The 26,909-nt window shown below is 51.2% G+C and overlaps 1 protein-coding gene and 1 pseudogene across 3 annotated transcripts in view; both read right to left on the minus strand.

Moving 5' to 3' along the window:
* Positions 1-13,905: 13,905 nt before the first annotated feature.
* On the minus strand, positions 13,906-14,438 carry LOC307116262 (EKC/KEOPS complex subunit TPRKB-like; annotated as a pseudogene). Its single transcript has one exon. The product of its transcript is annotated as an EKC/KEOPS complex subunit TPRKB-like (transcript).
* A 7,501-nt stretch (positions 14,439-21,939) lies between these two features.
* USP31 (ubiquitin specific peptidase 31) overlaps positions 21,940-26,909 on the minus strand; it is an 82,743-nt gene continuing 77,773 nt past the window's right edge. For both annotated transcript variants that reach the window (XM_079779666.1, XM_079779665.1), the window contains one exon: positions 21,940-25,781. In XM_079779666.1, coding sequence (XP_079635792.1) covers positions 24,238-25,781 — 1,544 coding nt within the window. In that variant the 3' untranslated portion in view covers positions 21,940-24,237. The remainder of the gene's footprint in view (positions 25,782-26,909) is intronic.

Raw genomic sequence — 26,909 nt, forward strand, 5'->3', positions numbered from 1 at the left:
CCCAGCCCCACTTCCAGAGGCGGCCTGTGAACACACAGCAGTGGAGTTCCGGGAAAGCTTTTGCTTTTCTGATATCGGTGCTGCCCTGTCTCCTTCCTTCTTCTCCTCTGTCGAGAGGCCAAGCAAGTCTCAGAAATATTTGCCTTGACGATGTTGAGCATCTGAACCAAAAACAGCAGCTGCCAACTTCCAGATTTCTCATACGAAGAAAAAAAATAGACTCATCCTATATAATAAAAGCCTAATATGCTAAGTGTCCAGTCATCCGGTTGGCCATTCAACCAATCAAAGCGTAATATGCTAATGGTATGCTAAGTTTGCTCAACCACTCACTATGCCGTGCACTGACCACCAGGGGGCAGACGCTCCCACCGGTAAGTTAGCTTGCTGCTGGGGTCCGGCCGATCGGGACTAAGTGAGATGGGCCAGACATGCCCTAGAGCCCTCCTGCGGTCCGTCCCCAGCTGGCCAACCTCCCGGGTCCCTCCCTGGTCCCGATCATGCATCAGTGGAGACCCTCGGCCTGGCCTGCGCCTTCTCGCAATCCAGGCTGAGGGACATGCCCCCCCCCCAACCCCGAGTGCATGAATTTCATGCACCAGGCCTCTAGTGTTTGTATAAGCCACTGAGTTGTGTATTAGTCACATCTGAAGCAGTTCTGGGTGATGAAAGAATTCAGCACACAGGATAGGCAATGCCCATCTTCAAGGGATAACAGTCCTGCAGAAGCACATTGTTGTGAGAGAATAGAAAAATATATATGATCTCTGTCCCCAGTTCCTGAACAGAGCTCCCAACACCCTTGTAATTTCCTAGGTGACAAGTACACGAGGAGCATCTTTTGTTCTGATATTTGGTATTGGACCCCAATTCCTGACACAAAGTTCCTAAATCCCCTGGAAGTCCTGGGTGACAGCAGTGTCTTTCATTCTGATGTGGTGACCGGTGACCAGAAAGACCAAGCCATGATTAGAAGCTGGGAACTGTCAGTCCCACTCCCTCTGCCATCCTCCAGAAGGGGAGAGGGCCGGGGAGGGGAACTAATGATGGATGGTCCCCAGGTGAGGAAGCCTCTATACAATCCCAATAGTATGGGTTTCAGGCAAACACATCCGTGGTGACTCCCCCAACTCCGAAGGAATGGAAGCGCTGGGGACGGCCCAGACCTCACCCGTGTGTCTCTTCATCTGGCTGCTTGTCGGTACCCTTTACCATACCCTTTAAGAAACTGGTAAACACAAGTAGGTGTTTCCCTGAGTTGGTGAGCGGCTCTAGCAAATAATCAAATCCAGTGAGGACGTCATGGGGACCTCTGATTTGTAGCCAAGTTGAAGTTGTAAGTAACCTGGAGACCCACCACTTGTGACTGGAATCTGAAGGAGGGGGCAGTCTCGTGGGACTGGTCCCTTAACCTGTGGGGCCTTCCCTAACTCCAGTTAGTGTCAGAATTGAATCAAATTGTAGGACACCAGCTGGTGTCACAGAGAATTGCTTGGTGTGGGGGGAAAAGAGAACAAACAAGAAAGCTCCTGCACATCTGGTGTCAGTTTCTGCAAAGAGGCTGGCTGTTGTTTTGATTGCGATATTATCTGTAATAATAAAAGCATAGTATGCTCATTAGACTGGACGGCCTAACAGCAGAACGACCGTCCGGATGACCTTCCAGACGAAGCCCGGGCTGCGAGGGCCAAGGCAGCTGCAGTGGCTGCGAGGGCCTAGCCCCTTGCACAAATTTAGAGACTGGGCCTCTAGTTGTAGATAATTTGGGAAGTATTGCCATCTTAACAAGATTACCTTCTAATCCATGAGCATGGGATCCTATCTAATAAAAGAGTAATATGCAAATTGACCATCACTCCAAGACACAAGATGGCCGCCCCATGTGGTCAAAGATGACTGCCTTCATGTGGACACAAGATGGCCGCCACAAGATGGCCTGCAGGGGAGGGCAGTTGTGGGCAGGTAGGGGTTACCAGGCCAGCAGACGAGGGCAGTTGGGGCAGAACAGGCCAGCAAGGGAGGGCAGTTGGGGGGGACCCAGGCCTGCAGGGGAGGACTTTTGGGGGGGACCAGGCCTGCAGGGAGGGCAGTTAGGGGTGACCGGGCCAGCAGAGGAGGGCAGTTTGGGGAGACCAGGCCAGCAAGGGAGGGCATTTGGGTTGGGGGGAACCAGGCCTGCAGAGGAGGACAGTTGGGGCGGGGTCCCAGGCCTGCAGGGGAGGGCAGTTAGGTGTGACCAGGCCAGCAGGGGAGGGCAGTTAAGGGTGACAGGGCCAGCAGGGAAGGGCAGTTGGGGGCAACCAGGCCTGCAGGGGAGGATAGTTAAGGGTGACTAGACTGGTAGGGGAGGGCAGTTAGGGGTGACCAGTCCAGCAGGGGAGGGCAGTTAGGGGCAAACGGGCCGGCTGGGGAGCAGTTAGGCATCGATCAGGCTGACAGAGGGGTGGTTAGGGGGTGATCAGGCTGGCAGGCAGAAGCGGTTAGGGGCAATCAGGCAGAGGCAGGTGAGCAGTTGGGAGCCAGCAGTCCTGGTTTGTGAAAGGGATATCCAAGCGCCCATTTAGGCCCGATCCCACCAGGACATCCCTCAAGGGGTCCCATATTGGAGAGGGTGCAGGCTGGGCTGAGGGACAACCCCCCCCCTCCAGCCCCCATGCACAAATTTCGTGCACCGGGCCTCTAGTATCTTTATAGTTATCTAAATTTTCTTTAATTTACTTCCATAGTGTTCTATAGATTTAGTGTACAAATCTTGCATCTCTTGCTAAGTTTATTCCTGAATGTTTTATTCTTTTGATGCTGTTGTAAATGACTATGTTTTCTTAATTTTATTTCCAGGCTGTTCATTTACTATTGTACAGAAATACAATTGATTTTTATATTGATCTTGTACCCTGCAACCTTACTGAACTCATTTATCAGTTCTAGTAGTTTTTTAGTGAATTCTTTAGGTTTTTCCACATGTAGAACCATGTCATCTGGAAACAGATATGTAATCCTTTGCAATCTGGGTGACTTTTATTTCATTTTCTAGCCTAATTGCCCTGCCTAGAACTTCCAGTACAAGGTTGATAATAAGTGGTGAGAGCAGACACCCTTCTTGTTCCTGATCTTAGGGAAAAAACACTCAGTCTTTCACCATTAAGTATGTTAGCTCTAGTTTCTTGAGTGTTTTTATAATGAAGGAAAGTTGAACGGTGTCAAGTACATTTTCTGCATCTATTGCAATAATCATGTGGATTTTGTCCTTTATTCCATTCATTCATATGCTGCATTAAATGAATTGACTTTAGTGTGTTCAACCAGACTTACCTGGCTGAGATCCCACTTGGTCGTGGTGTGTAATCCATTTTGTATATTGCTGGATTTGATTTACCAGTTCTGTTAGGATTTTTCCGAATTTATTTATGAGATATTGGTATGTAGTTTCCTTTTCTTGTGAGGTGTTTGTCTTGTTTTGGTATCAGGGTAATACTAGCCTCATAGAATGAGCTGGAAAGTATTCCTTCATCTTCAGTTTTTTTGGAAGAGAATGATATTAATTCTTTTTTAAATATTGGTAGAATTCACCAATGAAGTCCTGAGAAGAATGTGTATTCTGCTGGTGCTGGCTGGAGTGGCCCATGGATTCTGTTAGGTCTAACTCACTCACAGTGTTTTGTGTAAGTCTATTTGCTGATTAATCTTTTCTCTAGTTGTTGTATGTATCACTCAAAGTGGATATTGAATTATCCAACACATATTGTGGAATTATTTATTTCTCCCTTAATTTTGTCCATTTCTGTTTCTTGTATTTTGGGGTCTATTGTTTGGTAATTGTTACCAGTATATCTCCTTGATGTATCAATCCTCTTATCATTACAAAATGCCCCTCTACTATCTGTTGTTTTTTTTTTTTTTTTTGAAATGCTATTTTGGGTGATATTAGAATAGCCACTCCCACTTCCTTTTGGTACCTGGTTGCATGCTATTTCTTTTATTCCCTTTTACTGCCAACCAACTTCTCTCTTTGAGTCTTAAAATAAATAGCATATGGTGGGACCTTGTTTTTAAATTCAGTCTGACAATCTCTGCCTTGATTGGAATGTCTAATCTGTTCACATTCAATGTTATGGATATAGTTGGAACCACTGAGTTTCATGGATACTATGTTTGTTCAGTTCCTTATTTTGAATTTCTTCATTTTGCTGGAAAACTGCTTCAAGTAAACTTCTTATAACTATATATGGATGGTATCGTTTCTGAGTTCTTAAATGTCTAAAATTATTTGTCTCTTATCCTCATGCAACAACAATAGTTTGGGAGGGTATAAAATTCTGGGGTCACAACCATTTTTCCTCAGAACTCTGTAAACTCTTACCCATTGCCTTCTAATATTTAGGGGAGCAATCTACTTTACCTATTTTTCCTTTTTAATAATCATATTTTATCTGATTTTAATATTTTCTTTTTATACTTAGAATTTATAAAAATCCACAAAATATGTCCCAATGAAGATCTTTTTTCAATTAACCCTGAGTCTTTTTGACATAAAGATTTAAGTATTCATGTCAAGTAAACTTTCTTCCACTCCATTTATTTCATTATGTGTTTCTGGAACTCATTTTATATGACTATTGAATCATTTAATTTAACTTCATATCGTTTGTCTTTTATAATTTTTGTTTCTAGTTCTAAAGGACGTTTTTTTAGATTAAAAAGTGTTCATTTAAAATGAGAAAGTAGCCAAAACCGGTTTGGCTCAGTGGATAGAGTGTCGGCCTGCGGACTGAAAGGTCCCAGGTTCGATTCCGGTCAAGGGCATGTACATTGGTTGCGGGCACATCCCTGGTAGGGGGTGTGCAGGAGGCAGCTGGTCGATGTTTCTCTTTCATCGATGTTTCTGACTCTCTATCCCTCTCCCTTCCTCTCTGTAAAAAATCAATAAAAATATGTGTTTTTTTTAAATGAGAAAATAAACCACAAATCACACATTTTGAAAAAATTTATAATTACCAAAAATATCCCAAATCCAGAAAAAAAAGATATTTTAATTGACTAATCACCTGACATAACTCTGTAAAATGTTTTTCTGCATTTTTGGCTGCAAATATTTTGATAGTCTCTGTTGTTTTTTAAGAACTACTTGAAGAAGAACAAGCTCATTAAAGAAAATTTAGGGGGAAAGTAGAAACACAAGCAGAAAGTACAAATCGTTCTATCACCCATACACACAATGCAGGCAATACATTACTAGCACTTTAGAACTGCTATTTGGCCTTTTAGAATATACCAAGACAAGAAGGGGAGGCATCCTATCTAATAATAGAGTACCATGTAAATTACCATCACTGGGGCGGGACTTGGGTGGCCTATCCGGCCATTGAGAGGCACGGATCCGCTGCCACTGAGCGGGGCTACCCTGCTGTTGAGAGGCGCAGGGGGCGGGACTCCCGCCCTCTGTGCCTCTCAACGGCCAGATCCAGGCCGCTGAGGGGGTCCCGCCCCCTGCGCCTCTCAACAGCAGGGGAGACCCCCTCAGCGGCCGCGGATCATCAAAAGTGGGGGAGCGAGCTCTGGCCTCAGTCAGCGAGCCACGGAAACCGGCAGAGGATGGAGAGCAGTGACGAGGAAGACATGGAGAAGCACCGCATCCACCGACGCCCCGTCACTCTGCGCACACGCTGCACCTCCTGCCCTGTGAAGTCCGGGTTAACCGGCCGCCCCTGTGGGGCGCTTTTTCACCCCGGCCATCCGTCAGGGTCCCCGATGGACTCGAAGTGTCGTTTCGGGGCCGCAGTCTGAGGGGCGAGGAGGTGGAGGTGCCTCCTGGCCTGCTGGGATACTGATGGTGATGGAAGAGAAGTCGCTGGGGAAGCAGGACTTTTCAGCGGGATCCGACAAGGACGAGCAGGAGCTGATGGAACCCCCGGAGGGACTTCGACTGCTTTATTCGTGCCTCCGCCAGTTTCAGCCGCTTCACCCTGTGGGGCCTGGAGAGCATCCCTGGCCCGGATGCCAAAGTGCGTGCGGCCCTGACCTGGCCCAGCCTCCCCGAAGCGATCCATAAACAGGTGCCGCAGGACTGAGAACCAGCGCTTGAAACTGGAAGCCACCGATCCCTTCACCAGTTCTCCACTTTGGATCCACTGAGTCCACCACCCCAATAAATGAGCTCTTTCACAGCAAAAACAAAAACAAAACAAAAAAAACAAAAGTGGGGGACCTGGGTGCCTGTCTGCTCCGGCACCAGGCCTTTCAGAAGCCTCTGCCGAGCCGGAGGCTTCTGAAAGGCCTGGTGCACCAGCGGACAGGCACCCAGCTCCACCGCGAAAAGTGAAAGCGTGTAGGGGACCCTACACGTGCATGATTCAATCATGCACTGGGCCTCTAGTATTTTAATATTTCAAAAACAAAAAAACATTAAGATTGAAGGTAAGCAACAAACATGGGGGAAAACAAGCTGGAAAAACAAATCCTTACAACAGCAGTTCATTTTCATCCTGCAAAACTTTTCACCTTGATTACGTTTACAGTAGGTCCTCGGGTTACGTCGGAGATCTGTTTCCATAGCGCGACGTAACACGATTTTCACCGTAAGTCGAAACTCACCTACATAAGCACCTACGTCACTCACATGGAGCACATACACAGCAGTAATGAAGTGAAACAGTAAAAAAAATTTAAAAGAAAGATAACAATTCCTGACCTTTATTTGTGGTAAATAAATAATAAAAAACATAAAGCACATATGTACATACGTCGAAATGACGGAACTTTTTTTTTATAAATAAATGGGAGATGGCGACGTAACCCTAGGACTGCCTGTAGTTATAAATATACTAGAGGCCCGGTGCACGAAACTCGTGCATGGGTAAGGTCCCTAGGCCTGGCTGGTGATCAGGGCCAATCAGGGCCTTCCGGCTGCCAGCCAGGGCCTTCCTTCATTCCGCACCGCCCCTTGGTGGTCAGCACACGTCATAGCGAGTGATCGAACTCTCGGTCTCCTGGTCGAACTCCTGAGGGGACACTATTAGCCTTTTATATATATAGATATAATAGCATCTAAGCATCTCCATTCAAAATGTTATGATCAACAACTTCGTGTGATATGGCTGATGACATACGTTATTTAGTTTAAGAAGCTACACATCTGGTTAATGATTTAAATGTTTATAAAGAAAAGCTTTGCAATAAGAAACTAAAAGTACATGTTAGAAATAAGCAAGCTCTCAAAACACACAAGATTCTTTATGAGAATTATCTTACTAGGAAAAATATAAAACCAATTCCATCTTTCAAGAGAACAGATAAGCCCTAGCTGCTTTGGCTCAGGGGATAGAGCATCGGCTTGTGGACCAAAGGGTTCCAGGTTTGATTCTAGTCAAGGGCATGTACCTCAGTTGCAGACTCCTCCCTGGCCTGGGCCCTGGTCGGGGTGCGTGCAAGAGGCAACCAATCAATGTGTTTCTCTCACATCAATATTTCTCTCTGTCTTTCCCTCTCTCTTCCACTCTCTCTAAAAATCAATGGAAAAATATCCTCAGGTGAGATTTAAAAAGAGAGACCAAAGAAAAATGGGAACAACGTGAAATTCTAGCAGATGGTGGTAACATCTAACCTTATCTGTAAGTAAAACCAATGTGACGGGCTCTTGTTGGTAGACTTGCCTCGTGCTTTGTGACTCTGTTGAGGCCATCCGTGTTGTCGCATCTGAGGTTTTACAGCTCAGAAGGACCAGTGCTGGGACTCAAGTCTTGGTCTTTTGATTCCAAGCGCATTGTCCATTTTCTCGTGGCTGTTGTTTGAGCTCACGTGACAAGCCAGCTCTGTGCGGAGGGCTCACGACTGACGAGCCTGGTCAGTCTGTGAGTCTGGCTTCCGTCTGTTCCTTTCGGGTGGCACTGCACTCGCCCCTGCTGCTCGAGTTGGCACAGGAGGCCTACGACCTCTGTGCGGCAGTGTCCTCGTCTCAAGACCCGGAACGGCAGTGCCAATGTCAGAGGACGGCTGTCACTTCCGGAAGCCGCGGTCCCTGCAGGCCCTGTGGGAAGCTCCAGGACCCCCGGGCCGGGTCGTCTCCTTTACAACCAGCTTACATATCATCCTCTCTAGGGAGTAGAGAGGCTCAGGCATTCCTCTGGCGTGGTACCTTCTGAGTCTGGGTCCTTCAAGCCTGTTTCTCCACACGCCCTGCCACTTTTGGCACCAGGCACCCCGGGCTGTGTCCATAGTGTGACCCTACACTGGCCTGGACCTTCGTGTTGGATGAGTTAGCACAATTGTTAGGAAGATCATCCCAGGTAACAACTCCCATGTCCATCAACCAATGAATGGAGAACAAAACGGCATATCTAAAATAATAAAAGCATAATATGCTAATTAGACTGGATGTCCTTCCAGATGACCTTCCGGACGAAGTGGGGCTTCAAGGGAAGTCCGGGTCCCAGGTGCTGGAGGGAAGGAAGGCCTACTCTTGCACAAATTTCGTGCATCGGGCCTCTAGTTCCAGTCATAAAAAGAAATCAAGTGCCAATTCATGCTACAACAGGGATGGACCTTGAAAACATTATACTAGGTGAAAAAAGCCAACACAAAAGGTACATATATTATCTGATTCCATTTATATAAAATATCCAGAATAAGCAAATTCATAGAGACAGAAAATAGATTAGGAGAGGATTAGAAGATTAGGAGCTGGCTGCTCTGTGTGTGGGGGTGGGGGTGTTGAGGAGTTTCTAGATAAAGACTTTTTAATTCACTCATCTAACTGTGAGATCCAATATTTTTTCAATCACGGTTTGTATCTCCAAAGATGCCTCAGGCTTCGCTGGTAATCTCCTTGCAGCACACACGCTTCTGCTATTCCTCTGCCTTATCCCCTAAATCTCACTGCAGTGATTGGCTGCACACGCGGCACCAGCTCCGATTCCTCGGCCGTCCCTCCTTCTCTCTGATGAATTTCTTCGTGTGTCTGAAGACTTTTCTCAGGAATGAGGTAAAGACAGGTCAATGCCAGTAACCAAGAGTGAGCTTCATTAACCACTAGTGGGGTCCCTGAGCCTGGCCTGCGGGAATCGGGCCGAAACGGGCAGTCAGACATCCCCCGAGGAGTCCCAGATTGCGAGAGGGTGCAGGCCAGGCCAAGGAACCCCATGATGCATGAATCCATGCACCAGGCCTCTAGTATGCATATAAGATCGTTGGTTAATCTCTTCCCACCTTCCCCACTCCCCCCTTCCCTCTGAGATTCATCAATCTGTTCCATGTTTCCATGCCTGTGCATTGAGCATCTGACTCCTAGTGGTCAGTGTGCATCATAGCTACCGATCGAACGGTCAAACGGTCCAATGGTCAACACTTAGCATATTAGGTTTTTATTATACAGGACTAGAGGCTCAGTGCACGAAATTCGTGCATTGGGGGGGGGGGGTGTCCCTCAGCCCGGCCTGCACCCTCTCCAATCTAAGACCCCTCCGGGTATGTCAGTCTGACATCCCTCTCACAATCCGGAACCGCTGGCTCCTAACCACTTGCCTGCCTGCCTGTCTGATCGCCCCTAACTGCCTCTGCTAGCCTGATCGCCGCCTAACCACTCCCCTGCCAGCCTGATGGCCCCCAACTGCCCTCCTCTGCCAAACTGCTCTGCCTCGGCCCCACCACCATGGCTTTGTCCGGAAGGAAGTCGGATGTCCAGAAGATGGCTGGTCGCCCTGTCTAATTAGCATATTACCCTTCATTAGTATAGATTCCCCGAGTTGATGGGTTGGGAGACCAGAGGGGAAGGAAATACCATGTTTGATCACTAGGTTGTTTGTCATCTCACTGACCTCAGTAGCAGTTAGACAGACAGTGTGTGGAGTGTCATCTTCCTCTGTGAAAACCCTTCTCTGTTGTAGCTGTTCCCGCCCCCTTACCTTACAAGCTCCTCTGCAATTGGCTACCTCGCAGGGACTGACAGCGCCCTCACTCCTCCCCTGCAGGCAGCACTAAACTGTTGTGCACTCACTGGTCCTTGTCTCATCCTCCCACTGGCCCTACAGACGCTATGGGGTTCAGGGAGACTGGATGAGGGGCATCCTTTTACACTCCGGCCAATGTCTTCTCAGGCTCATGGCTCAGCAATCACTGGTCAGCTGTCACCCAGCTATGGCCACAGCCACTTCTCCTGCCCCTGGGGCGGGAGGGGACAGCACATTGCAGACACGGCCCAGCTGCGGCACAGACAGGTCCTGCCACCCACAGGGCCAGGGCGGAGCCGACGCCCGGCCGCCGGACAGGCAGCTCCGGAGAAGGCGGTGGGGGAGCAGGGGGGGCTGTCACTGGGAAGCAGCACGCGCCCCCGCTGCCCGCGCCTGCACGGTCACTGAGGAGCCCGGCCTGACACAGGCGCTCCTTGCCGCCCCCTGCAGCGCACAGGGCTTGTTTGGCGCCAGGACAGGAGAAACGCACAGGAGACCCCGGCCGCACGCTCCGCCTCCGCCCCTGCCCGCGCCCCCTGCATCCCAGTCCTGCGCCCCCAGCCCCGCCCTGCATCCCTGTCCTGCGCCCGCAGCCCGCCCTGCATCCCTGTCCTGCGCCCCCCCCCGCCCCGCCCTGCACCCCTGTCCTGCGCCCGCAGCCCGCCCTGCATCCCTGTCCTGCGCCCCCCCCCGCCCCCGCCCCGCCCTGCATCCCTGTCCTGCGCCCCCGCCCCGCCCTGCACCCCTGTCCTGCGCCCGCAGCCCGCCCTGCATCCCTGTCCTGCGCCCCCCCCGCCCCGCCCTGCACCCCTGTCCTGCGCCCGCAGCCCGCCCTGCATCCCTGTCCTGCGCCCCCCCCGCCCCCGCCCCGCCCTGCATCCCTGTCCTGCGCCCCCGCCCCGCCCTGCACCCCTGTCCTGCGCCCCCGCCCGCGCCCCCGCCCCGCCCTGCATCCCTGTCCTGCGCCCCCGCCCCGCCCTGCACCCCTGTCCTGCGCCCGCAGCCCGCCCTGCATCCCTGTCCTGCGCCCCCCCCCGCCCCCGCCCCGCCCTGCACCCCTGTCCTGCGCCCCCGCCCGCGCCCCCGCCCCGCCCTGCATCCTCCAGCCCGCGCCCCCGCCCCGCCCTGCACCCCTGTCCTGTCCTCGCCCCGCTGAGCAGGAGGGTGGCGGCGTTTGCCTTCCTTGGAACCGTCCGGGTTTGCAGTGCCAGCCGCTCCCACTCCTTGCCCAGAAGCAGGCGGCATACCTTGTCAATGGCTGGCCGGCTAGGAGACAGCCAAGGGCCGGTACTGGTTTCTCCGTGAGGGTCCTTCCAAGCTGCTGCTCATGAGTTCACTCATCCAGGCGTTGGGCGCTTGGGCTGCTCCGGACCCGGGCGGGGGGCCCGCGGCTGCGGTGCTTCACAGGCCCCGGGGCCCATGCGGCCGCCTCCCTCGGCCGCACCGGGCGGCCACACGCACCGGCCTCCCCACTCCCCCGCGTGCAGGCCCCGAGGCGTGCGGAGAAACAGGACATGGGTGTCTGACACGGTCCCTCTGAGACAGTCCCTAAGGACAAAGGGAAGCAGCAGCCGCGCAGACCCCAGAGGACACCGCCTCACCCACGGGCCACAGGGCCTGCCGCCAGCCGTGGCCCAGCACCGCCACCCTCTCCCCGGGGCGCGCTGACAAGGGCGTGTGGCTCCTGTGATATTTCTGCCCCAACATGGAAAGCCTCACTCTGATGGTGACGTGCACGAGACAAACCCAAAGGACAGGCCTTCCTATCTCAGTGGAACCTGGGCAGCCCTCCTCTGGCCACCACATCCAGCCTTGTCTTCCCACCTGCAGTCACTCTTCGTCTCATCACCATTTTATTTCCACAGACCTCAGTCTCTGGAGTTCTTACTTCTCTCTTCACGTATTCACCCCATGCCTTCCCACTGACCCCTGGCCCGGACTCTGCCCAGTCCCCACGGGCGTGGGAGACAGAGCTGTCGGGTTCCGGGGACTGAGGAATGTGGAACCTGAGCAAAAAAAACAGGCCTCTGTGGGGAAAACTGGTCTTTACTGGACTTCACCCGTTTCCCCCTTAGAAGCCATGTTACTGAAGGCAGCCGTGGATGCTGACTATGAAGTGCCCTCCGTCAGACAGCGCAGGGTGCTGGCGTTGCGCTGTGAGAAAACAAACAGGTTCGTATCCGAGACCTGCCGGCACCGTCCGGCTGACTTTTGGGGAAGGGACTTACTCTCTCGCACCTGGTGCACGTCTGACAAAACAAACAGGGGGCAGGCTTTGGTTGGACATTTGGTTGCTCATCGCTGAAAGCACCCAAATCACGAGGAGCAGAGCAAAGACAAGGCTCTGCCCAAAGGGCACTGGGAAGGCATGGGGTGAATACGTGAAGAGAGAAGTAAGAACTCCAGAGACTGAGGTCTGTGGAAATAAAATGGTGATGAGACGAAGAGTGACTGCAGGTGGGAAGACAAGGCTGGATGTGGTGGCCAGAGGAGGGCTGCCCAGGTTCCACTGAGATAGGAAGGACGTGCCATATGAGCACGTGGGGTAAGAGCATTCCTGGCAGAGGAAGCAGCACGTGCCAAGGGCCTGTGGTCGACACACTACGAGGTGGCTTCTGAGCTGGAGTCGGGGAAGAACAGCACAGAAGCCGCGTGGAGACTGTGGTGACTGGGACTCGGGCGTTATCTGTGGAGAGAAAGAGGAGTGGGCAGATGAGGACATGACTGTGAAAGCAGAGCTGGGCAGAGCCTCAAATGGCTCAGGTGTCAGGAAGGGGTGAGCGATGGATCCCTGGATTCTGGACGGAGAAGCTGAAGTGGACGGATGGTGATGCCATTTACCAAGTCCTAGAAGAGGCTGGGAGAACAAAGCCGAAGCAATATTTAGAGATACTGCCTGAAAAGTTCCCAAACACACTCATGAAATGCAGGATAAAAACCAAAAAGCCCACAGGTAGGCCCATCATAACAAAACTGATGGAGAACAAAGAGTGACATCTTCCAAGCATTTAGGAAAAAAAGACACACTTCCAAAGAAACAGCTGGGAGACTAGCTGCTGATTTATCTACAGCAATAATAAAGGCAGAAGTCGTGGAAGGAGAAGGAAAGAAAATAACTTGCAGCCTGGAATTCTGTTCTCGGTGAAAATACCCCTCAAAGTAAAGGCAATATAAGGACTTTCCCGTCAGATGAAAGGGAGTGGGCAGGCTCCACAAAGAAACACGCCAGGGAATTCCTTAGGCAGAAGGCAAATGATCGCGGAAGAAACACTGAACACAGGAAGGCGTGAGAGCAACAGGACGTGGGCATTGACAAATCTAAGTGTATACTGACCCCCAGCATTAATAATAATGTTAGTTATAGGAGTTCTGTATCTACATATGTTCAGTCTGAGTGGCCAGATTATTATGATCTCTGAACACATAATAATCTGACCATTCAGTGTATATCCTATATAATAAAAGGCTAATATGCAAATTGTCCCCTCCACCAGGAGTTCGACCAGCAGGCAGGCCGGCCAACCGCCCATGTCCCCTTCCCCTGGCCAGGCTGGCCGGCCCCCACCCATGCACAAATTCATGCACCAGGCCTCTAATATATATATATATATATATATATATATATATATATATATATATATATACACACACACACACACACACACACACACACACACACACACTGAGTGGCCAGATTATTATGCGTTCAGAGATCATAATAATCTGGCCACTCAGTGTACATAGACTTAGAAAGCACAACAGCAGCCCAGCTGGTGGTGCTCAGTGGTTGAGCCATCGACCTATGAACCAGAAGGTCACAGTTCGATTCCTGGTCAGGGCATATGCCTGAGTTGCAGGCTGAATGCCCAGTAGTAGGGGGCATGCAGGAGGCAGCCAATCAATGATTCTCTCTCTCTCTCTTTTTTTTTAATAAATGCTGAACATTTTTAATGGTTCTGTCATTTCACAAAACATCTTTTGTTGACATTCTACAAATGATAGCATCCAATAATGTCCCAATCCTTTCTTCTTGTGAAGATAGTTTATATATCTTTTTGACTTCTGTACTATTTGTTATTTCAGGAAGATTTTTCAGGGAAACTTGCTGACCTTCTACCTTAGCTATTAGGTCTTCTTTATTTGTTTTTCTCCATCTTCAATGTAAACAATTAGAACTGAAGTGTCATTTGCTGAGATACTGAATTTTTTCAAAGCCTCTGAAATATTGTTATTTGGGGACAGGTTGAAAATAATTTTGTCTTCATTTTTCCTAGTTTGTAGAAATGAACTGCTTTGTTTGCTGCCACAAGTATCAGAAATGGATCGACAATCACTGTAGGGTTTATCAATGAACTATCAATAGCACCTTCCATGGCCTTTTTTCTCAAGTCTCCAGCATTTTTTACATCTTTAAATAACAGAAGGGTCACCCTACATTCGGGAAATAGGTCCAGCTGATGAGTTAACTGCATTTCATAGATAAGCAGGATTCGCCGCCTCCCGCGTCCGTCTCCAATGATTCTCTCTTATCATTGATGTTTCTATCCATCTCTACCTCTCCCTTCCTGAACCCTGAAATCAATCCTATATAATAAAAGGGTAATATGCAAATTGACCCTAACGGCAGAAAGACCGGGAACGACCGGATGCTATGATGCGCACTGACCACCAGGGGGCAGACGCTCAATGCAGGCGCTCCCCCTGGTGGTCAGTGCACTTCCACAGGGGGAGTGCTGCTCAGCCAGAAGCCAGCTCATAGCTGGCCAGCGCAGCGGTGGTGGCGGGAGCCTCTCCGGCCCCCGCAGAGGCACTAAGGATGTTTGACTAACGGCTTAGGCCCCACTCCCAGCAGGCCTAAGCCGTTAGTTGGACATCCCCTGAGGGCTCCTGGGCTGCCAGAGGGATGTCTGACTACCAGCTCAGGCCTGATCCCCCCGGGAGCGGGCCTAAGCCAGCAGGTGGACATCCCCCGAAGTGTCCCAGACTACGAGAGGGCACAGGCCAGGTGAGGGACAGCCCTCCCCCCCACCGAGTGCATGAATTTTTGTGCACCAGGCCTCTAGTAAAAATATATTAAGAAAGAAAGAGAAGAAGGAAGGAAGGGAGAGAGGGAGGAAGGGAGGGAAAGCAAACAGTGGAAAGGAAAAAGTGGGATTTAAGTGTCCGAAGGTCCAAAGGGATGAAATCTCATTTCTCTTACACTCATAAATCAGGAACTCATGTTCAAATCACAAAGTAACCATGAGATGAAGAGTAAAAGAATGTATAACAAACAAGCTAACAGAAGTGAGAAACTGGAATTTTAAAATGGTTGATCTAGAAGAAAGGCTAGAAAGGAGAGAAAAGGGCATATAAAACAGGAGGGCCACATAGCAAGAAGAAACAAGATAGCAGATAAAACCAAATGCACTTGTAATTAAGTTAAATGTAAGCAACCAGCACCTCAGTCAAGCTCCCAATGGTCAAGTGCACACCATTGGCCACATTTGCAGGAGAGGAAGGAGATGCAGAGAGGTCAGGACCTGCCCACGGCTGTCCCCTGGGAAGTCATGGGACCAGCATTTGAGCGCAGCAGCCTCCTCCGGACCTGAGCACGCCACCCTCCAGGCGCTCCCTCCCCTGTCCACCCAACGCTGCCTCAGCCCTGCCACAGACGGCCCCAGGCTCCCACAACAAGCTCCTTGCAGGGACCCCATGGCCCCACATCGTTGCCATGGTGATGGTGCTAAGGCACAAACTGGGTCTTCACTCTCTCCAAAATTAGAATGTCACCTGGCGGGCTTCTCAGTGGTTAGAGCATTGACCCACACACTGAAAGGTCGCAGGTTTGATTCCAGGTCGGGGGCACGTACTTTGGTTGCAGGCTTGATTCCCAGTGGGAGGCAACCAATTGATGTGTCTCTCTCACATCGATGTTTCTCTCTGTCTCTCCCCCTCCCTTCCACTCTTTCTAAAAATCAATGGGAAAATATCCTTGGGTGGGAATTAACAACAACAACAAACAACAATGATTAAAATGTTTTCCTGGTTTCTCATTTGCTTCCAGACAAATGCAGTTGGTCATAAAAGGTCCTTCTAGACGAGGCCTCTGCCAGCCCCTGCGCCTCCTGACCTGTGCGGAGCCTGGCATGGCCACACCCTACAGCCCAGGTGGTCTTCCTCTCCTCGACAGGATGGCACACTCAGAACAGTCAAGTGATGACCCAAGCAAATCCATTAACCCAGCTCGGCTGGAGTGGCTCAGCGGTTGAGCATTGACCTATGAACCAGGAGATCACAGTTCGATTCCCGTCAGAGCACATGCCCGGGTTGTGGGCTTGATTCCCAGTTGGGGGCATGTAGGAGGCAGCTGATTAATGAGTCTCTCATCACTGATGTTTCTATCTCTCTCTCTTCCTTCCTCTCTGAAATCAATAAAAATATATTGAAAGAAAATTCGTTAATCCAGGTGGCAAATGTTTACTAAGTAACTACCATGTGCTTCGCACTCTCCCAGGTGCTGGGAACAGAGCAGGGAACAGAAGAGGCAAACACCCGCCCTCCTGAGGGCATGCCGTCCCCCGCTGGCCTTTGGCATCCATGGGTTCCACATATGTGGGTTCAACCAAACAGTGGATCAAAAATACTTGAAAGTTACATTGTTGCTGACCTGTATACAGTTAGGCCTACGAAGAAGATCATGGTGGTGTCCATACTGAACATGTAGACTTTCTTGTGACTATTCCCTAAACAATACAGCAAACAACTAGCTACACAGCATTTACGTTGTATTAGGAATTATAAGTTATCTAGAGATGATTTAAAGTACATGGGAGCATGTGTGTAGATTGTATGCAAATACTATGTCATTTCATATAAGGGACTTGAGCATCTGCAGTTGTGGTATCATAGAGGTCCCGGACTCAATCCCCCGATACCAAGGGACGGCTATGATGGGCATGTGTGCTGTATGTTGCACGTATGTGCACGTATGCTGTGGCAGGTGGTGAGACGTGGCAGGAAGAGAAAGGGACGGGGAGGGAAGGGGGTTGCAATGTTGACAAGTGTGCTCAACGAAGGGCCTGAGACTGGCGTTGAGGAAAGACACCGAGGAGATGAGGGAGTGTGTCCGCCCCGCAGGTGTCTCGGGGACAGGCCTTCTGGGCGCCCCGGAAGTGGGCTGGGACGGCAATGCCTTGAGGGGGACGGGAATGGCGGGCAGGAGCGCTGAAATGTAAGATGTGCCTCTGGGTGTAGTCAGACCGCATTGGGGCACAGGGGCATTGCTAATGAAGAGCCTGGACTTCCATTCTGAGTGGGACAGTAAAGGGGACCCCCCCACACCCCCACACCCCCTCACCCCCCGGCCAGGCCCTCTCTGAAGGAATGAGGCCAAGACCCAACACCGTCCCTGAGGCCCAGGAACTGGACGTGCCTGCCCTGCAGAGGTTCCGACAGCAATGCTGGCTTCACCCAGTCCTCCCCACTTTCTTTAGGAAAAACGGAGCTTTAGCCAAGGATGCCCCATCCCTGAACGCTCTGGAGACGAGGGCGCTGGGCCGCGGGCCACCGGGCAGGAGGCAAACCCTGCGGCTCTGGGAGAGGGTGGCTCTCGCTCTCCCTGTGTAGAGAACGTTGTCCGGAGATGGGGGGCATGGCGAAGACCAGACCAAATCAAGACTGAATCTAGAAGGTTCCACGAGGTAGCCCCAGCGCACGGAGTCAGGGTATCTATGAGGTGACTGGCACAGGGCTGCAAAAAGGGGACCAGAGCACCCCCACCCCCCAGGGGAGAGCAAAGAGCCGCCCGGGTGAGGAGGGCGCTGGGCGGACCGGCCGCCAGGCCATCCTGTGGGTCACGCCGGGCTTTCTCCAGGAAACCTGTCAGGTGGTACTGGTCACTCGGGTATTTGAAGGTAACCCTCCGAATTCTGAGGAAACAGGACGTTCCGCATATATTTGCTTAGCTATCCAACCTGTGTATTTTGACATCAAACTTTGACATGATGAAGCTTCTTGAATAGTCAGTGGACTGCATGGTTGAACTCTTTAATGAAACCTAAAGCAAAATTCTCCCGCTTACAACCCGTTTGTAAGTGCTGCGTGCTGGGGCCCGCTCACCGCCCTGGGTTGGGAGCCTCCCTGCCCCGCTCCGGCCGCAGTGCCGGGTGACCTGCACCCGCCTCTAGGGAAACCGAGGCCGCCCTCAGCTTGCAGCTAACTGCTCCCGCCAAGCCCGCCGCGGCCGCCGCTGCTGCCATGGAGTGCGGCCCCCTGCGGCCACACGAGGTATGGCAGCCTCACAGGGCGCCCTGCCCGCGCGGAGGTGGGAGCTGGAAACTCCAGAACAGAAGATGCAGAGCACAGCTGAGGGGCGAGAGGGCCCAGAAGGGGGTCCCTTTGGCCCGCCGTTTCCTCCCATCACAGAGGTGCGGCCGGAGGGGAGGACGGGAAGCGAGGAGCGCCGCTGGGCCTGGACCAGAATGTGGAGTTGTCTGCAGCCAGGTTGTTACCCCGTGGAGACATGGATGCGAATCCTTGACTGTGAAAGTTAAAAAGCATGGATGTGACTTTTTGTTTTAAAAAGGTAGAGTATCTGCATGCAACTTACTTTCTTCACTTAACAGTACAATTTTAAGGCATTTTGTATATATGTGTGCTACCGATATGTTTCATTTCTGAGGTTAATCAACACCAAAAAATGCAGTTTGGCAAGGGGGAGAAAGAGGAGTATGGCTTGAAGGGCATCGTGTAATAAATTTATTGTATTTTGTTACATTTCCCACTTTTCCCTTAATTCCAACCGTATGCAATATAATCAACTGCTGTTCCAGAAATAACTCTTTAAACATAAAAATATAAATTCTGCTTCTCAAAAGTGCATACACCTTGAATAATAAGACACACAGATAAATAACAGAAGTCGGTGGCACATCGCATGCACTTGTTCTAAAATAACTTAAAAGGTATGACACACTTCTCGGCCACAGAGGACCCCTCCTTCCCACGACTGCACGGCTAAGGAACCTCAGCACTGAGCATGCGTGCGTGGACAACGCCGAGCCGCCTCGGGAGTCTGTGACAGCGGCTCCCAGGGCAGCAGCCCGTGTGCAGCGGAGCGGCCCGGAGAAACCAGCGCTGTGATGGGCCGGAGGTCAGTGGCCAGTGGTGAGGCAGAGTAGCACCAGGGAACTCCCATCACTCTTCCTCCCAGGCAGCAGGCCTCACTGCTCCCGCCTCGCTAGGGAGCCGCCAGCCTGCGTGGCTTTCTATCTTTGTGCCTGGAAATGCACACACCAGGGGAACTATTGTTTCTTTCTCGGGGCAGCAATGGTGAGATGCCATTGGGACTGCTCTGAAGTCCCTGGCAGCACTCAGCTCACCAGATTTAGCTCCCCCCACTGGCCTCCATCGGTAATGTATGCAGCCAAACTTTCGGATGAGCATTAGCTGATTTATTAAAATTATATGAAAAAAATACCAATGAGGGTTACAAAAGATTCCAAATAAAAATGCTTCACATTCATTTTTAAATTTAAAAATACTTCCTGAAATTACATCCTAGACAAGTAGAGAATGAGCTAAACAAGAAATGTGGGGACAGCCTAGGGTTTGCTATTATAATTATGACAAAGAAACCATCATTCTCTCAAAATCCGGGACTCCGCCCTGGCTCTCAGCAGGGCTCCTCAACGCCGCACGTGACACCTGGCGCTTTAATCCGCGCGGTCATCCCTGGGCCGGGCCACAGACTGCATACAGTGTGCGAGGGGGAGGGCCCGGGCTAAAAGTTCCCTAGACAAGTCTCATCAGCACCGGGTGTCCAAATCTAGGAGAGGCTCAGAGATTGGGGCGTCGGTGTGAGAGGTGAAGAAGCCTCCCTAGTCTGTTATGGATCTCACTGCCCCCAAACTGGGACGCGCCAGGTTAAAACAAATGTGAGATGGATCTAGAACTAACCCACCCTCTGACGCCACCATGATCCCACGAGCTTAGTCTTCATTGACCACTGCTTTCCATAATAGTAGCTCTAAGTCTCTAAAAAAGCATTATAAACTGTTAGCACTACTAGAAGCCACGTTCTCTCCTTGTGACCACAGTAGAACCCTAGAGGATATAAACAATTAAAATCTATAGAAAATGGCAGGTTATTTTTAGAACATTCCTATACTTTACGAAAGTCTTCAAGCTAAATACAGTATATAAACCAGTGTGTTCAACATCCCCAACCCATTCCTGCTTGCAAATACTTTCTTTACACAGTCTTGCCAATTATCAAAAAGGTTGGCCAAGAGAAACATGTGCAAAGCAAAACAGGAGACCACATTCATGCTCTTCTACACCGATTAAACCACACTGAATAAATACAAATTCGAAAATAGAGCTCCATAACCTTTAAGAAGCGCGTTTAGTGTAGCGGACACTGTCTGAGCCGCTCTGCACAGGCAGAGCGCATGCTTTCTGGGTCGGCCGCAGGCCATGCAGAGCTGCCTGTGTCCCGGGGGGGAAGCATGGCTGCGCAGGCTCCACGTGCAGCTGCAAGACACACCTCTGGGCGCTGAGCCAAGGCAGTGAGACTAAAATAAAAGCACAGCGTTTACCCCCAAATACTCCACAGGCTTAGCAACAATGCACCCTTTATGAACTTAGACAGCCTGCACAGTAACAGCTACCTTTTGTGTTAGCCACAGGCACTGGTTAGTCAGCAAATTTTGCTCTTTTCAATTCCAAATGATTCGAAGTTCAACCCGCCTCACAGAGTGTTTTACAGAAACTGTGCTGTCATCTGCATACTATCTCAAATTCCAACCCAGAAACACTAATTATCTTTGCATCCGACAATTGTAACTCCAGAAAACAGTAACGTCAGCTGCTCAGTAACTTTATCAGAATGAAAGGTGACATCAGATGTCCATCTACTTGAAAAACATGTTTATTTGATGTAAATGAGCTTTGCTCACAGCTCTCCTCTGCTCCGTTTTCCTAAAGGCTGCCACTGCCGTCCTTCACATGCTGTTCCTGTTTCTCCTGATAGAGGGATGACAATTTTTCACTCAAACCCCCTCCCCCCACTTCCCCCCCTCCCCGCAAAATCCCCACATCCATCTCATGCCACCGCGGGCAACCCCATTTTCCAGTCCCAAGTACGGAAACAGCGGTCTGGGAAAGCGGACGGAGGTGAGGAGGGCACTTTGGTTTCCAGAACACACTTGCTCCAGAGGACTTGGCCGAACCAGCAGAACCCGCTCGCTGTCACTCGTTGACGGCGCCATCGGCACCGGTCCATCAGCTGCGCGCCCAGGGCTCCTCGGCCACAGCAAACGCCTGAGCCGGCCGCTGGCCTTCACTCGCAGGGCAGGCCCTCCACCACCGTGTCAGGATGAACGGACGAAGGAGTAAGCGATGGAAGGATGATTACAGGAGTTGAGGGCAGCCTCAGATGATTACAACTCTTTACCGAAACACAAATACTCCTACTGGTCCAGCGCAGTATTCCGCTCAGGCTTGTAGGGAGAAAATACAAAAAGGTGGGAGATGGTCTTGCATGACATGCCTAACAGCCTCCGCGCTCGCACACTGGGGAGGGCTTGCGAACAAGGCCCGGGACTGAGGGAACGCGGTAGCCTCAGTGCCTGGGTGTTCACTGGAAAGAAACCCAAATGAAACGTTTCCTAAGTGGACATGAGAGACGAACTTCGTGGTCGGGGGTTATTCTGTGCTCACCAGGAAATGAGTGTTCGGATGAGGACAGAAACCCAGGCCCACCATGCTTGTAGGTGATTTCCAACCCCAAACACACGTATGCTCATTGCGCAGGACATCACCAGGGAAAAACAAAACCAACACCAAGTCCCTAAGCTACCAAAGACCTGAACTGAACCAAGTACCCATTTCCCACACTTTACACCTCAAAGAGCACCTGCAAACTTCCGGGCAAGACAGCCTTCTCGGTGGCTTAGCGTTTGTACCTGGTGATCAGGGATAAACTTTTCATTGCTTAAGCGCAGAAATGTAACAGCTTAGAGATGCCTAGACAATGCCATAATATTTCCTGATTTTTTCCATTTAAATCTGAAACAAGGACTAAATTCATAAGCATACAATTTTATAGATACTGAAATTTTATTTCTAGATCTCATGGAAAATTAAAGGAGTTTGTAGTGTGCTTTTTAAGACACTAAACCAAATGGAAAATCCATTCCTGAAGCACTCAAGAATAAAAATATTTACCACTGTGAAAATTAAACTACTTTCCATTAATGCTTACATCATTATAGCCCCAAAAGGTGTTCATAAAACCTGTTATGTAGCCAAACTATAATTCTAACACTTTGCAGAGATACAGATTTCAAATGTGGTTTGCCAGCGAGAGAAAGATGAGAGGCTCCAATTGGACAAACACTGAGTTCCTGATACTGGTGACCCCACATTTGTGATACAGAAAACCAGTGCCAAACAGGCCGGCTGTCCACGTGCGGTCGGAGGCGAGAACACCCCGGCAGCCGGGCATCGGCAGTCACTGGGCCGTGGAGAGCAGCGCGGCTCTGGAGCCACAGGACTGGGCGCGGGCAGACACGCGTGCTCAGGAAATGTCAGGGAGCACTACGGCAACTTCCACAAGCTGAGTCTGACATCGCAAGGATCTAAAATTCCAGCTACCCTCGACAAAAATGGCCTCCAGACTTGTGAGTTCCCTGCTAATGCTCAAATTAGCAGCAAAATAAAGTTAAGTAACCTACTGGAAACATTTCCCAAGAGGTATTCATGGAAAAACAACAACAAAAGGCAGTGCAGAATTCACAGCCGTGTGTGTGGTCGCCTCACACACAGCAGGACCGAAGGGGGATTACACATGGGTCCGAGTGCCAGGAGTTCAGGGAGAACTTGAAGAACCTGTGAGTTTTGGGAAGTTAGTATTTAAGAGCATATAAACATAGCATGCTGTATTTCATGGCAAAGTGACAAATGCTATTCAAATAGAATGAGAACCAAGACTCTCTTGACATTTAGGAAAAGGAGGAAAAAAATAAAACTTGCCAGGATACCTCCAGAAAGCTTGGAAAACCAGGTATCTTGCTTATCTGCGAGATGTCTGTGAGGTTCTCTGTCTAACCAGGAAATGCAATTGGCATGGACAGGGCCAGACGGAACATGTGCGGACCCCGCCGAGTTCTGGTGAGAGATTCAATCTTAAGCACGAAGAAGTGAGTGAATTACTGAAGAGCAGTCACTGAGCCCGACAGGCAGGATCAGAACGTGTATTAATACTTGGTTACACGTCGCTTCACTACCACTGACTTCCGGCCTGAGCAACTTCTTTCCTCTTCATAACTGACCAGACTGTGGAGACGTGGGCATGGAGCTTCCAACGTCTAACAGGAAAGGCAACACCGAGGAGGACCATGGGAGAGATTCACGTGTGCAGTGAGAATCCCTTTTCTTTTCCCAGGAATCTTTAAGAGATTCCTCTACTGCTCGACTACTTTTCAAACTCCCAATGGCCTCCACTAGCAAATTGGGAAGGGAAAAAACTTAACTACGAGTGACTGGCTTTCTGAACACCCCATATGCCACATCTTGGGACCCACACCTTTGCCGATGTGACAATGAAAGACTGCTTCTACCTCTAAGTGCCCATGTGTGGCAGGAGGAGGAATGACAGTCACCGACAGGCCACCTTCCTCTCCAGTCCTTTCACGGATACACATCCTTCCTCGCCTGGCTGAAGTGTAATACCTGAGAAACATTAGTGTTAAAATATTGCCCTTTACAAAGACTGGTAGATGGGGCCAAAGTGCAGGAAGCAACCGTTTTCTCTCGGTTTGTCTCATTGTTAGTGTCACAGTTTTTAGAACTCCTGGTGCCACAAGACAGTCCCCTTGGGGACAAGTCCTGCTCAGCTGAACCCCAGGTCAAATAATTCATCCTTCTACAGAGCACAGTAATGACAGCTTGACTGGTCCCAGGTTCCAAACCCTAGTGTCCAACGAGTCATTAGAGTTCTCTAAAAGAAATATGTACAACTGCTAAAGGGACTGTCCAGGGTATCCTCTGTAATTTTTCCAGTTAGCTCAGTATTGATGCTTTGCCTATGGCTGTTATTTGGTTCAATGGCAGAATAAGGCGACGCTTTTAACAATTTGCAATTGAATTCCACGCACGCGCGCACACGCACACACACACACATGCATGCACGCAAGCACACACATCAGGCACATGACCCAAAAAATACAAAACAAAAGCATAGAGGGCTTTGGTGGGGGGAGGGAGGTTCTAAATAAATAAACGCGTCACAGGTCGCTGGAGCGCAGCGGCGTCACTGAGGCTTCGGAGGCGGCCGTGCAGAGGCTGGCATGCTCGAAGGTAACCTTTGGGAGGACTTCTCGGAGGACTGCCTGCCCCCAGGAGAGGAGAGTGCTCCGGAGTCTAGAGGGGAAGACTTGGACTTGCGACTGGACAGCAGGGAATGTCTAGCAGAAGCAGGGTCCTTGGAGACAAGCTGCTCTTTCCCCGCGGAACTGGCATTTGGCTGCTGGGAGCCTGGAGGCCGGTGCCCTCTCTCTGCCTTGTCCTCCCCGGCGTTCTTACAGGCCGCCTTGACAGAGCTCCCACCGGCCTTCTTGGAGAGCAAGGTCGTCTTGCCGAGGTCAGTGGACCGCCGGGTTTCCTTCTGCCTCAAGGCGGACTTGAAGAAGGACAGCCCCTTTTCATCCGACTTGCTGTCCCTCTTCAGACCAGCCTTCACACTCGCATTGGGGGAGCGCAGGCTGGCCATGGAGGAGCTCCTGACCTGCTTCCCATCCCCCCGGCCCTCCCCCACCCTGGCCTGGCTCACCCGAGGGGAGTTGGGCTTGGAGCTGGAGGGGACACTGGCTCGGTCGGAAACCAGGCTTTGTCTGGAGCCCTCTCTACTTAAGCTCCGGTCTGAAGTCCTGCCCTTCCCAGGGGGGAAGGGGCCCCTCGTGGCAGGGCCCGAGGCTTTTTTGGCAGGGGTGGAGGAAGCAGTGCAAGTGAGGGAAGAAGCCGACTTCGGCTTCTGGGGCGAAGGAGAGGCCACCGAGTCCTGGGCTCTGGGGGAGGACTCCTTCCTGGGAGGGGCGGGGGCCCTGGAAGACTCCGCTTTGCTTCGGGAGCGGGAGGGCTTCACAGAAACTTTGGCAGGAACCGGAGAGGAAGGGGAGGTGCTGGACTGAGATGACCCCCGGCTTGCCAAGACGGACCTCCCCTTCCGCAAGCTTCTGTCTGGCTCAGACGCACCTTTGGAGCTGGGGGAACTCTTGGTTGTGCTCTCTGGTTTCTTTGTGAGGGAGCCTGGGTGGCTTGGGGGTTTCACCTCTTTGACGGGAGAGCTGTCTACAGAATCACTCTGATCCACGTAAGCTATCTGGTTATTGTTATCAAATGGATCAGAGACGGAGGGCAAGCGAGCCCCTTGTGCTGAGTGTTTGCTCTGTGTGTCTGCCACACTGGAGTTCAATCTGTGGGCCTCTGGCTCGTCTCTGCACACGCCTTCCATGACAGCCAGAGGGGCCCGGCCTGCAGCCTTGTGCTCCCGCCGACTGGGAACGCCACCCAGGTCCTGGGAACTGCTAGAAAGGCTCCTCAAGCTACCAAAGCAAGAGACGGAGGCCTTGTCATCCACTGCCTCCCCGATCTTCTCCAAGGTGGAGGCAGAGGCGTGAACCGGAGAGTCCCCTGAGAACCGGGAAGGAGAGCTGGAGCGCATCTGCAGCTTGGCAGACAGGGACCAAGAAGGTCTGATGCAGTTCTCATGGACGGCCAAGGGGCTGGTGACAGAAGACCTGGATGACAAGCTCTGGCGCTGGACACTCCTCACGAACGGTCGAGTCGAGAACCCTCCTGCGTGCACAGAGAGAACATCGTTAAGCTAAACAGCAACGAGGCCGGGAGCACCTACCGGGAAAGCAAGGTGAGCATCTGGGACGACAGGAGCATGACGCTCAGAGTAGCACGTCTGGGCTCAAGGAGTAGTCATGGGACGTCCACTTTCCTGAGGCCAGTTCCCTCCCTTACCTACCCAACAGGTGCATTCTATTTCAGGGACCGGCAAACTGTCTCCGCCTGCCTGCTCTCCACCAGGGATCGCACGGTTTTCCTGTACAGGCCCAGCCAGTAACCACTTTAGGCTTTGTGGGCCCCCATCTCATGAACGTAGCCATGGGTGACACATCAACAAATGGGCATGGCTGTGTTCCAATGAAACCTTATCCTATCTAATCCTTCTAATAAAGAGGGAATATGCTAATTGACCCTCACACCATTGCAAAGATGGCGGCGCCCACAGCCAATAAGGAGGGAATATGCTAATTGACTGTCACACCCTCAAAGATGGCGGCGCCCACAGCCACAAGATGGCAGTGCCCAGTCCCCTCAGCCCCGTCAGAGCACCTGCCTCTGGAGTCCCCCAGTCCCCTCAGCCCCCAAGCCGCCCACGGCCGGCCCGAGGTGCAGGCAAGCCTCGGATGGTGGCTGCCCAGCCGCACAGGGCCACCCGAGGCTCAGGTAACCAGGGCCGGCCGAGGCTTGCGCTGCCAGCAGTGGCAGCAGCAGAGGTGTGATGGGGCGTTGCCTTCCCCTGATCGCCGGGTCGCCTCCCGCCCCTGAGAGCTCCCGTACTGTGAAAGGGGGCAGGCAGGGCTGAGGGACCCCCACTCCAGTGCATGAATTTTCATGCACCAGGCCTCTAGTGAGAATAAAATCAAAAAAGTCCTGTGCCCAGCAAGGTACTTGGCACTCCACAGATGCTCAATAAATGTGAATGGCAGAGTCAGCTTAACTCACTAAGGATATCTGGGGCTCACAGAAGGCAGTCTTTGCCCAAGACGGCACAGAGTTAGAGGCAGAGCGAACACCGGAGCCGCAGCTCCAGCCCACACGCAATGCCACATGCAGGTGCCTGTACTTGTTAACTATGAAAGCAGATCCACACAAAGAACTAAAGAGACAATATACTCCTATCCTGAGTGA

The sequence above is a fragment of the Cnephaeus nilssonii genome, assembly GCF_951640355.1.
Source record: "Cnephaeus nilssonii genome assembly, chromosome: 2".
Classification (NCBI taxonomy): Eukaryota; Metazoa; Chordata; class Mammalia; order Chiroptera; family Vespertilionidae; genus Cnephaeus; species Cnephaeus nilssonii.